At 35.9% G+C, this 11,907-nt stretch overlaps 3 protein-coding genes across 5 annotated transcripts; all 3 read right to left on the bottom strand.

Annotated features, from left to right (window-relative positions):
* Positions 1-57: 57 nt before the first annotated feature.
* LOC129573876 (uncharacterized) lies at positions 58-2,898 on the bottom strand. Its single transcript, XM_055455013.1, has 3 exons — positions 2,754-2,898; positions 1,862-2,013; positions 58-1,592 (listed from the first exon to the last, which is right to left on the bottom strand). The coding sequence occupies exon 3, from the start codon at positions 1,528-1,530 to the stop codon at positions 172-174; it is 1,359 nt and encodes a 452-aa protein (XP_055310988.1). The 5' UTR covers positions 1,531-1,592; positions 1,862-2,013; positions 2,754-2,898; the 3' UTR covers positions 58-171.
* A 402-nt stretch (positions 2,899-3,300) lies between these two features.
* Positions 3,301-7,004, bottom strand: LOC129573875 (probable maltase). 2 transcript variants are annotated; one of them, XM_055455012.1, is made up of 8 exons: positions 6,950-7,004; positions 6,612-6,880; positions 5,197-5,669; positions 4,840-5,123; positions 4,532-4,748; positions 4,176-4,283; positions 3,586-4,106; positions 3,301-3,520 (listed from the first exon to the last, which is right to left on the bottom strand). In XM_055455012.1, the coding sequence occupies exons 3-8, from the start codon at positions 5,557-5,559 to the stop codon at positions 3,370-3,372; spliced, it is 1,644 nt and encodes a 547-aa protein (XP_055310987.1). In that variant the 5' UTR covers positions 5,560-5,669; positions 6,612-6,880; positions 6,950-7,004; the 3' UTR covers positions 3,301-3,369. The 2 variants fall into 2 exon arrangements, with proteins under 2 accessions (XP_055310987.1, XP_055310986.1); XM_055455011.1 differs by lacking the exons at positions 6,612-6,880; positions 6,950-7,004 and having other exon boundaries at positions 5,197-5,875.
* Positions 7,005-9,105: 2,101 nt separating this feature from the next.
* Positions 9,106-11,791, bottom strand: LOC129573877 (uncharacterized). 2 transcript variants are annotated; one of them, XM_055455015.1, is made up of 3 exons: positions 11,592-11,791; positions 11,084-11,159; positions 9,106-10,988 (listed from the first exon to the last, which is right to left on the bottom strand). In XM_055455015.1, exon 3 carries the CDS (start codon positions 10,920-10,922, stop codon positions 9,579-9,581), a length of 1,344 nt encoding a protein of 447 aa, XP_055310990.1. In that variant the 5' UTR covers positions 10,923-10,988; positions 11,084-11,159; positions 11,592-11,791; the 3' UTR covers positions 9,106-9,578. The 2 variants fall into 2 exon arrangements, with proteins under 2 accessions (XP_055310990.1, XP_055310989.1); XM_055455014.1 differs by having other exon boundaries at positions 9,106-10,984; positions 11,592-11,782.
* Positions 11,792-11,907: the final 116 nt, after the last annotated feature.

Raw genomic sequence — 11,907 nt, 5'->3', positions numbered from 1 at the left:
ACCGGTTTTCAGTAGTAATTCGCCCCTTGATCGTATTGCAATGCATCCGATCGATAATTTTTTTTTGTGAATTTTATTTCATTTTAGAATAATGTTAATCATAACCTACTAATAATTCACATTGTGAAATGAATAAAAAATAATTTTAGAATATGTGTTTCAATTTTTCTTCTAAAAGTATATCGGTCTGAAGGGTCTCCAAAAATTGTGCGGGCGAACAATATAGTGTGATTCCTTGCGTTTGATTTCAATCAAGCCGAGCAATGTTTCTGCTTTCGCACTTTTTGTAGCCAAATAAACATCTTCGTCGACGTAAATTGTCACTTTGCGCGCTCCCTCCACCTTTTTGCGTTCCTTGTTCAACGCATAAATTTCAAGAACTTTTCCCTTAAATAGGTAAATTTCTACGTATTTCAAATTGATTGAACGACGAATGAACGGCAAGAGATCCTCGAAATTCGGTCTGGCGATGAACAGTCGCTCCAGATTCATCAAACGGCTCGCCAGTGCAATTGTGTTGACACCGTTATTGCGCGATGTACCCCAATGCACGTAGAAGCCAAGTTCTCTTATGTTGACCAGTGGTGGCAGCTCGATCTTTTCCCCGCGGAAAAAAATCGGTGAAAAATACAGTGCAACTAGTCCTTGCAGCGATAGCAATCGATCAACTGGTGGAACTCTATATGATCTCAAATGCAATCTTCTGTAGAAACCTCGTCCATGAAGATCGGTCAAAAGACTAAGGATATCATCGTTGGAATTATCGCTCAAAACGATGGCCAAATCATCCAACTCAACGTCGGAATTGAGAATCGAGTCACGTGTTTCCCAAAGAAGTTTCGCAGTGATTTGAAGGCTTCGAATATTTGGGTTGTTCTCAAGAGAATCCTTCAATTGGTCGTTCCGAAATGTGATATGCCCATTCAATGCCAAGTGTTGAAGTGTCGGGTGATTTTGAAGTGACCAATTAAACGAAGCTATGGCCCAAAATTCTAGTCGTTTTAAATTTACGCAGGATTCAATAAGTGCTCCAAGAATATTTCCATCGAATTTGCAATCCTGTAATTCAAGGCGTTCCACTTTGCTCAATACATTCATCGAATTTATGTCCCATTTATGTAAATCAACGTGGATAAAAGAGATTTGCTTGACTGACTCGAAGTCTGATCCAGCGTAAGGGAGTGTGCGATAAAATTGAACTTTCTTGGCAAATTTGATGAATCCATCGACACGATCGTTACCAATATAAGCTTCATTTCTAAAACAGCGAACAGAAACAGCCTCATATTTCCACTGGAAATACGCACCGGTGACTCGTTGGAATGCCTTGCACGTTTGGCCAAACGAATGCACGTCTTTCAGCGACAGACAGTCAAACACATCGTCCCAGCAATCGGTGTCTAATTTAAAGACCTCCGGTTGAGGTTCGCCATTTGGTGCGATTGCGCCGGCCACATCCACTTGATTTTGGTTTGGTTTTGGTTCGACGACTTCCATTTGGTTTTGTTCATTGGCGTTTTGTTGGCTCATTGTGTTGACTTGGCTTCAACCTCGCGATGTATGCGTATGAATGTGGTACGAAATGCGATGTTCTACTTGGTTCCAGAAAAAAAGATAAAAAAGAGTAATTAAGGATCCTCTTCATGAATACGCAATTTTGATACAAATCGTCCATTGAAAGGAATTTTTCGAACGTTTTGTACACAAATATTGTAAAATTCGCGTGAATGTTCGATTTACAAACAAATCATTTGTTTATTAATTTTTTTAATAACGAAAAAGAATATTGAAACCCAAACCATTATCATCAACTTATAGAAATATTTCCGATACCATAATAGAAACCTTTTTTTGTACTCACGATTAAAATCTAGTATGAACGTTCTTGGTTTGCAAGCGTTTGGATTGATTCGCCTTGCCAGTTGTTTATTGTTGGCCCATTGAAGAAGAACACTGCTCGTGGAATCACGAAGCCTGTGACAATGTATGAACGATAACGGACGACTTATCCAGCTGCAATAGAAATAATACATGTGTGTTTGTTATGAAAAGTCTTTCATGAGCCAATGAAATGCGAATTTTCAGTTGCACTACATTTCTCACACAGAATGTGTGTGAACACCACCAAAAACATTCTTCTTCACTTAATGATATTCGCATTGAACTGTAGATTTGAATATGTGCGAAAGAAAGAGAAAGAGAATGGGTATGTTTGTCTCTTTTATTCCAACACAGCTAAAACTGCACAATCAGTCGGCATTTTGTTTTGTAATGTGAACAAAAAAATTCGTGATATAACTTGATGACGCATCACTTCATTCGGCACACGAATTTCATGTAGCGGTAAATGATGCTGATTCTATTGGACAATGTCCAATGGACATCTCGATTAAAATTCGAATTTATGGTCTTGTGCAATTTTCTATTCATACCCGTCTATTTGACATTGAATCCCAATTGAAGCAAAATTGTGACCACCGAAATTTCCTTGAAGAAATATTTCTGCAATCATTTTTGTCGAACTATTTTCATGACACAACTAACACTAATTGTATTCTTCCTTTCAAAACGTCTTTTTTCATTATTTGTATTGTTCGAAAATTGGTCAATCGACATCCATTTTGTAGTGAGGTTATGATTAAAATGTAAGCAAATGAAGAAGTCGTGTATGTCGATACAAAGCTCAGTGTCGCAAATTTGAACATTTTGCATTTTGTTGCGAAAATGGGATTAAATCAAAGAATCACACCTACCTTGATAAAATCGACGAATTCTTTTCGAAATATTATTTCAGAGTACTCGGATTTCACTGCGATATTTTACGAAAAAGAAAATGAGATTTTCAATTTCTTCAGAAGCTAAAGAGCAACACGTCTTGACGCACAAATGGTTCAGCACAGAGAGACCGACTGTACTCGTTCATTCAGTAATTATCAAAGGGATTTTGCTGTCAAGACAATTGTCAAGTGAATTTGACGTTTATTTCGGTTCATCGTTAGTTTCGTTGAGTTTTTGAATAATAACGATGATTTTTGTTGCTAGAGAAATAACAAGTCAAATTGTGCAAATTTTATGGTAAAAATGTTTAATTTGTGAAAGCTAAAGGATATTGAAATTGGCTCGAAAATTATATATTTGATATACTTACCAAAACCTAAATAGGCTTTCAAGAGAATAACAGGCCAAATTCATGGGAGAGATATAAGAGAGTTTTGCATTGGCATCAATCTAATGAAGCCATACATGGAGGAGATATTGAACAAAATGAGATCTTGCTTCCGTTTTACACGTTTGGACTAAGTTTTTATTTGCTCGATTTTGCATTAGTTGGATTAATGGATTTTAGAATGTAATTAATAATAATAGAATCTAAACAAAAAGGCGGAAGAACAATAAACAACAAATAAGAGCTAAAATTGCTGAGTTATGTGCGGAGGAGCCATTTGCGTGAGAAAGTTTTCCGATGAGTACAACACCGACTTCGGGTGGAACATCTACATTTTGTACATTGACCTCTTGCCTGCAATGAAAATCATGAATTAATATTAGCAGTAATACTTGAATACGCATTCAAAAGAAAATTACCCGACGACCAGCGATGTCGATTGTATTGAGGTAATGTTCACCGTCATTTTTTGTGGCAGTGTGTCATTGAACACGCTATCAAGTTTGACACTCTGCGTCTGCGTACCAAAATTCAAAAGCACTACTATGATATCGGAGTCATCTAAACCACGATTCGATTTCGAGTCGTTCATTTGTCTTTTATACACGAGCACATCATCATTGATCACTTCCATTTCGACGCCAGCATATTTCATTGTAGGATTGGATCGTAATTTTATCAGTGACTTGAATACTTTCAAATGACTGACAGTCTGCGATTCTTGAAGTTCAACATTGTTGAGAGTGTAATTATCGGCGACAGGGAGCCATGTTTCATTGGCTGTACTGAATCCAGCGTTTGTACTACTGTCCCATTGCATTGGTGTACGTTCCGGATCACGTGAATACTCATGAAAAATGTCTGGATTGGTTTGACATGCTCTTGGATCAATTGTATCATTCCATGAAATGTATTGGTTGGTCATTCCAATCTCTTCGCCCTGTATTTGGGGGGAAAAAACGTTGTTTGTCATAGGAAGAATTTTAAAATAAAGTAAAATCAAAGTTACATAGTAGGTGATAGCTATTCCAGGTAGTGTTTTTATCAAGATATTGAATAGATCTGTACGTGTTGGCTTATATTTCGATGCAATCCGCATTGTATCATGATTTCCCATCTAAATAAAATTATTTAAAAATTAAATATGTATGAAAATTTTTGTGTAAATGAGGTTCCTATATCTTCGTTACATCACAGCGCCATTCATAACGTACAAATCTTAAAAAGATCTAAGTGGCGCTGTTGACCTTTTAAAGAAAAGTTGCAAAATGACAAATACAATGTAACACTTGTCAATCATATTTTAACTTTTAAAAAAAGTTATGTTTTGAATTGAAATTTTAAACATCCAAGAGAGTCACATACCAACCAGTTCGCGTGAATTTGGTTGCCTTTGGGCATATTATCAAAGAACTCTTTGATAATCTTCTTAAATTCCGAAGCACTTGTGGTCATGTTTGTGGCTGTTAATTGAAAATTGAATGGAATTTGTGTTCCGTATTCAACGATCTGACTATCGTTCACTCTTCCATAATATCGCATCGTATTTGCTAATGATGAATAGCCTTCCGACATACCAACACTGAAAATATTTACAAAAATGTATTAATAATAATTTCATTTCGAAAGACACTGACTTTTAAAACAACGAGAACTGAATGATGGCAATCTACCGTGTTTCATTTGAAAATTCTGGCTCATCTAAAATTTTACGCCATTGATATACCAAATCAAAACTTTCGTCCACATCAAAGGTTAAAGTATGATTTAAATACTCGTAACTTTGATCATCATTGTTGGCACTGCTTATTCCCTCATCGTCATATAAACCCTCACTGTTTTCTTTTGCTTCAAATAAAAATGGCACCGCATCAATTCTGACTCCGCTTACACCTTTTCGTAACCAAAATCGCAGCACTTCATTCATTTCTTCGATCACTTTTGGATTTCGGAAGTTCTTTGGTTGGCCAAATATCAATACAAATTATTGGTGCACATTTCGTCGTTTTCATTTGACAATATTTTCTTACCAAGTCCGCTTGTTCTTCCAAGAATTGATGTAAATAGAATGCTTGTCTGCTTTCGGCCCATTTCCACGCGCTACCACGAAAAACAGAACGCCAATTACTTGGTGGTACTCTTGTGCCATTTTCCAATAATTTCCCTTTGTTCCAAATGTAATAATCTTTATATTTTTCGTATTCAGGATGATTTGGGTTGATTGACTTCTGGAACCATTCATGTTGGTCGCTGCTGTGATTTGGTACAAAATCCAAAATAAGCTTGATATCCATTTCCTTGCATCGCTGTGCCAATCGTTCAAAATCTTCCATTGTTCCGTACTCCGGTTGAATTTCTCTATAGTCGGAGATATCGTAGCCGAAATCCTTCATCGGACTTTGAAAAATTGGCGATAGCCATATCCCGGTCACTCCAATATTTTTAAAATGCGATAGTCTCGATGTGATTCCATTCAAGTCTCCGACCCCATCGCCGTCACTATCTTGAAATGAACGGGGATAAACCTGGTAAAAGTGTCCATATTCCCACCAATCGTCAGTTGCTAACGTTTGGCCTGTGATTGAACACATTACCAGAGCAAAAATCGATAGAACTATTTTCGACATTGTGCTGAGACACCCAACAAAACTTCCTTAGACAAAATGATTAAAATAACGTTTCAACACCTTTAAATCAGACAGTGATACTTTTCCATCCATACAAAATACCAAGACGACAACTGAACTATTCAGTGAAATGCCAACGGTTTTATAGTATGTCGGCTTAGATAAGTATACGTTAAAACTTGCAAATGTATAGATAAATAAACGGTACTTGAAAATAGGGAAGAACGCTTTTGGCGTCAATGATTGGTTCGTAAACCAAAAAAGATTTCAAATCTGATATTTTGTCTCTATTACGACTTAGAAATGTTTTGCTTGTCAGAAAATTATATAACTTTGAAACACGGCTAACAAAAGCGTGGGCTAAATTTTACACTTCAACCGAAATTCTTATCAAAACTGAACAATTGGCATTGGAATTGGAATGGAGATAATTCAATTGCGCGTTTAGCTCAAATTACAAAAATTACACGATTGAAGTAAAAAGTCAATTCATATTTTTTTTATTTATTGAAGTTGAATTCAAATGCTCATCCTATAAAATTATTTGGCCGATATAATTTTGAAACGTTTTTATTTAGCATTTGGCTACGGTTTTTGTTCAGATTCTTCAAATTTACGTCAAATTGATTCAAATAAAACCATTATGAAGTAAAAGCCAATTCGGTCTTCGTTTTAATCGATAATTTATTTGAAATAAATGCCAACGTTTCGAGTCATTTGCGACTCTTCTTCAGGGCCTTAAAATAACAAAGTGATTCGGGATCGTTTACTTTCTTAACACCAATGTTTCAATACATGTCATTAATTGCTAAACTTACTGTTCAATCACTACCGACTGTGTCAACAACGTTGTGATGGAAACGTTCTCTTTCTAAATCTTGTACGTCGTCGAAATCAAAGGTGTGGTCGTGTTGAACGGCTTGATTGGCTAAGGCACTCTTATTAGATCTGCGATATTGCTGGTCTGATTCATGTTGTTTCATTCTTTTCACAAGATTCTGTTCTGACGTGCCAATGTAGCCTTTGTTACAATCACAACAGTCGACTCGATAAACTACATCGGCTGAATCACCAAGTGATTGTTTGTCTTTGAATTTGGAGAACAGTTTTCGGCATTGTTACTGTTTTTGAATTTTATCTGAATTTTATCACAAACCTTATGTATGGAGATGGCAATCAATCGCGACACACCCGGAACAAATTTCAGTAAGTGACAAGCAATAATGTTTTTGTTATTATCAATTTGTTGTGTCGATATGTTATTTTTCTTTTCGGTATGCCTATTGATTGATCGATGAACCATTTTACGTGGGTAATCATTCAATGTCAGTATCTCAATCAGTTGCTGTTCATTCTCTTTCTCAAAACGTGCGTCAAATAAATTATCGATTAAAACGAAGACCGAGATTGACTTTTACTTCATAATAACTTTTTGCGGTCGGTAGCAACTACAAAGACCGTACGTGTGGATTCTTCATTTCTTCAATTTGATAACAGTTTCAATTTTAAAGTAGACTAGAAAATTTATGGGATAGACTTTAATTTTTTTTTTGTTCCTATCGTTCTCCTCCAAAAAAACTTGTATGTTAGATCAATGCGATTGAATTACGATTCTCCTCTTGGAGAAGTAAATAATGCTATTCAAATAAAAGAATAAGGCAGCTCTGAAATATCCGCCTTTTAGCACTACATGGAATGTAGGCTACTGCAGTTGTTTTTTTTCCCCCAAGAAAATTCTAAGACTCTTTAGGCCATTTTTTGGACCGTAAATTTATTCATTTTTATATCCATATATTTTATTTCAAATGAAGCAATTACGCCTAATTTCAAAAACGAAATAAAATCATGTACATAAACATTCACTTAATTGAGATAAATACACTTTTTTCGTTACCGATGTGAAGTAATGTACAATGACATTCACATTGAATGTACATAAAACACATAAGTGAAGAATACAATGTCATCATATAGATTTATTCAATTATTTTTGACAATATTAAAAAGATTTATAACAATTTATTGGCGTTTCTTTTTTTGGACAATTGAACATTTGGAAAAGCATTTTCCAACACATTTTTTTCCGCTTTCCGGATTGCAATTCATCCACCGTAGTTTTCAGATTGTATTTTTCTTGGCTTTATTTGTAGTTGAAGCTTTCATTTTTCTTTCCTTTACGGGATGAAGTGAAACAGACATTTCCAACATCACCTCGTCAACTTTGTCGTCTTCAGAAAATATTACGTCCGGATCAAACATAATTGATAATCACAGTACGACACATGTTTTTTTTCTCGTGTCCCTGGCAAGCCCTTTACAGGTCTGAAAGAAGGCCTCAAATGGTGAAGAACTGCATCATTCCTTTTTGAAAGTTAGCTCGTTTAAGCGTTTCATTAAATTCGGCGTTTTCAGTGTTCAGCTTATTGCCAAAGTTACTTTGCATGTCATTTACTCCCATTTCTGATGGTTTTACGCATATATCACTGATAGTCAATATGGTCAGAAATGTCCAAAATGCCCGAAAATGTATGAAAATCACGAAAAATCGACTTTTCTTCAAAATTTCCTGTAATATAGGCATCCTACACTTTTCAAGGTTGGTGTCTTGGTGAAGTTATTTTTTTTAGAAAATATGGGGACTCTCCTGAACATTTTTGTAGAAGTGATCATATGCGTAAAACCATCAGAAATGGGAGCAAATGGCATGCAAAGTAACTTTGGCAATAAGCTGAACACTGAAAACGCCGAATTTAATGAAACGCTTAAACGAGCTAACTTTCAAAAAGGAATGATGCAGTTCTTCACCATTTGAGGCCTTCTTTCAGACCTGTAAAGGGCTTGCCAGGGACACGGGAAAAAAACATGTGTCGTACTGTGTAACTTTTCAAAATAACTTTCAATAATAAAACAAAAAGTATGCTACGATTAAAACTACATTCCATGTAGTGCTTACGATAATAATTCGATGAGAAACATCAAATTATTTAAACCCCATACATTTTTTATAACAAGCCCCTACAACAAAAATTCAATCAAAAGCCAATACGATTTCTTCCCTTTGGAAACATTCGAATGAAACGAGTCAAATTGTGCATATTTTATGGCAACAATGTTGAATTTCTGAAATGTATAAAGATACATTGAAATTCGTTTAAAAATATATATTGGAAATACTTACCAAGACCTCAATGGACTTTCAAGAGAATAACAGGTCAAGTTCGAAATTCATGAGGAGATATAAGATAGTTTTGCTTTAGCATCAATCCAATGAAGCCCTGTATAAAGAAGATATTGAACAAAAACACATTTTGCTTCCATTTTACATTTTTGGACTAAGTTTTAATGTGCATTTTGCATTGGTTCAGTTTTACATAAATGAATATTTCAAGTGGTCAAGGGATTTTAGAATGTAATTTTATGAAGAACCGTCCGAAGACAATGAAAGATAAATCTTATAACAAAGTCTCAATTCACAAACGTATTTTGTAGCATCGTATAGCAATACATCCGATCGATGATTTTTTTTTGTAAAGTACAGATAAATCCCGTGTATCATCTCCACTTGTATCGTTTTTTACATTGAAGGGCGTTGCACGCACCTCAACATTCACAATACAAACTCAATGCGAGTGGAGACGCCTTATGAAAAATGGCACAGATTGCTAGTGCTAAGGTTTATCTGTACTTTTATTTCATTTTAGAATAATGTTAATCATTACCTACTAATAAATCACATTGTGAAATGAATGAAAAATAATTTTAGAATATGTGTTTCAATTCTGCTTCTAGGATTGTTTCGATCTGAAGAATACCCAAAAATTGTGCGGGCGAACGATATAGTGTGATTCCTTGCGTTTGATTTCAATCAAGTCGACCGATGTTTCTGCTTTCGCCCACTTTGTAGCCAAATAAACATCTTCGTCGACGTAAATTGTCACTTTGCGCGCTCCCTCCAGCTTTTTGCGTTCCTTGTTCAATGCATAAATTTTAATAACTTTTTCCTGATATTCTTCAATTTCTACGTATTTCAAATTAATTGAATGACGAATGAACGGCAAAAGTTCCTCGAAATTCGGTCTGGCGATGAACAGTCGCTCCAGATTCATGAAACGGCTCGCCAGTGCAATTGTGTTGACGCCTTGGATACGTTGTGTATTCCAATGAACGTGGATGCCAAGTTCTCTTATGTTGACCAGTAGTGGCAGCTTGATGTTGTCCCCGCGGGAAAAGTACAGTGCAACTAGTCCTTGTAGCGCTAGCAATCGATCGGATGGTGGCACTTCGTATGATTTCAAATGCAATCTTCTGTAGAAACCTCGTCCATGAAGATCGGTCAAAAGACCAAGGAAATTAACGTTGGGATTACGAATCCAATCCGTAATGGCCAAATCATCCAATCCAATGTTGGATTTGAGAATCGAATCACGGGTTCCCCAAAGAAGTTCCGCAGTGATTTGAAGGCTTCGAATATTTGGGTTGTTCCCAAGGAAATCCTTCAATTGGTCGTTCCGAAATGTGATATGCCCATTCAATGCCAAGTGTTGAAGTGTCGGGTGACTTTGAAGTGACCAATTAAACGAAGTTATGGCCCAAAATTCTAGTCGTTTTAAATTTACGCAGGATTCAATAAGTGCTCCAAGAATATTTCCATCGAGTTTGCGATCCCATAACTCAAGGTGTTCCACTTTGCTCAAAACCTTCATGGAATTTATTTCCAATTGATGCAAGTCAACGCAGATTAATTTAACTTGTTTGACTGACTCGAAATTTGATTCGGGGAGTGTGCGATCTAATCGAATTTTCTGGACAAAATTGATGAATCCATTGACACGATCGTTACCAATATAAGCTTCATTTCCAAAACAGCGAACAGAAACAGCCTCATATTTCCACTGGAAATACGCACCGGTGACACGTTGGAATGCCTTGCACGTTTGGCCAAACGAATGCACGTCTTTCAGCGACAGACAGTCAAACACATCATCCCAGCAATCTGTGTCCAATTTAAAGACCTCCGGTTGAGGTTCGCCATTTGATGTGATTGCACCGACCACAGCCACTTGATTTTGGTTTGGTTCTAGTTTGACGACTTCCATTTGGTTTTGATCTTTGGCGTTTTGTTGGCTCATTGTGTTGACTTGGCTTCAACTTAGCGATGTATGCGTATGAATGTGGTACGAAATGCGATGTTCTATCTGGTTTCAGAAAAAAAAACATAAAAAAGAGTAATTAAGGATCCTCTTCATAATCCTCTTCTGAATTAATAGAAACAAACCCTTTTTGTACTCACGTTTAGAATCAAGTTTGAAAATTTGGTTCACAGTCGCAAACCTGTGATAATGTATGAACGATTACGGATTATCCGGCTGCAATATAAATAAAACGTACGTCTTAGTTATGTAAAGCTTTTCATTAGACAACGAAAAAGACTTTTCATTAGACAATGTGTCTCATACAGATTGTGTGTGTCAACACAAATAAAGCGTTTTTTGTTCACTAATTGATATTCGCACTGAACTGTAGATTTGAATGTACGCAAAAGAGAGAGAGATTTTTGTCGAATTTTTTTTCATGGCCGAAGGACCGAAATAACACTAACTGGATTCTACATTTCAAAACGTCTTTTGTTATCCTAAATGGAGTATTGTTTGAAAATTAATCAAACGACGCACATTTTGTAGTGAGGTTATGACTGAAGCGTGATCAAATGAAGTAGTCCCGAGTGTCGATTAAATATTGCAAATTTGAATTTTTAATTTTATTGTGGAAATTGGATTAAATCAAAGAATCACACTTACCTTGATGAAATCGATGAATTTTGTTTTCGAATACTTATGCGAGATGAACAGAATACTTGGATTTCACTGCGATATTTCATGAATAGAAAATGAGATTTTCAATTTCTTCAGAAGCTAAAGAGCAACACGTCTTCACGCACAAATGGTTCAGCACAGAGAGAGAGAGCGACTGTACTCAAGCATTCTACAAACAGGAAAGCGATTTTGCTGTCAAGCCAAATGTCAAGTGAATTTGACGTTTATTTCAGTTCGTCGTTAGTTTCGTTGAGTTTTTGAATAATAACGATGATCTCTGTTTTTGTAAGCATTTTTCTAT

Source organism: Sitodiplosis mosellana, unplaced genomic scaffold (genome assembly GCF_009176505.1).
Source record: "Sitodiplosis mosellana isolate CC-2019 unplaced genomic scaffold, AAFC_SMos_1.0 Smas_scaffold_6145, whole genome shotgun sequence".
Taxonomy (NCBI): domain Eukaryota; kingdom Metazoa; phylum Arthropoda; class Insecta; order Diptera; family Cecidomyiidae; genus Sitodiplosis; species Sitodiplosis mosellana.
Note: the sequence above shows the minus strand (reverse complement) of the source record. Positions and strands in the feature narration are given on the sequence as shown.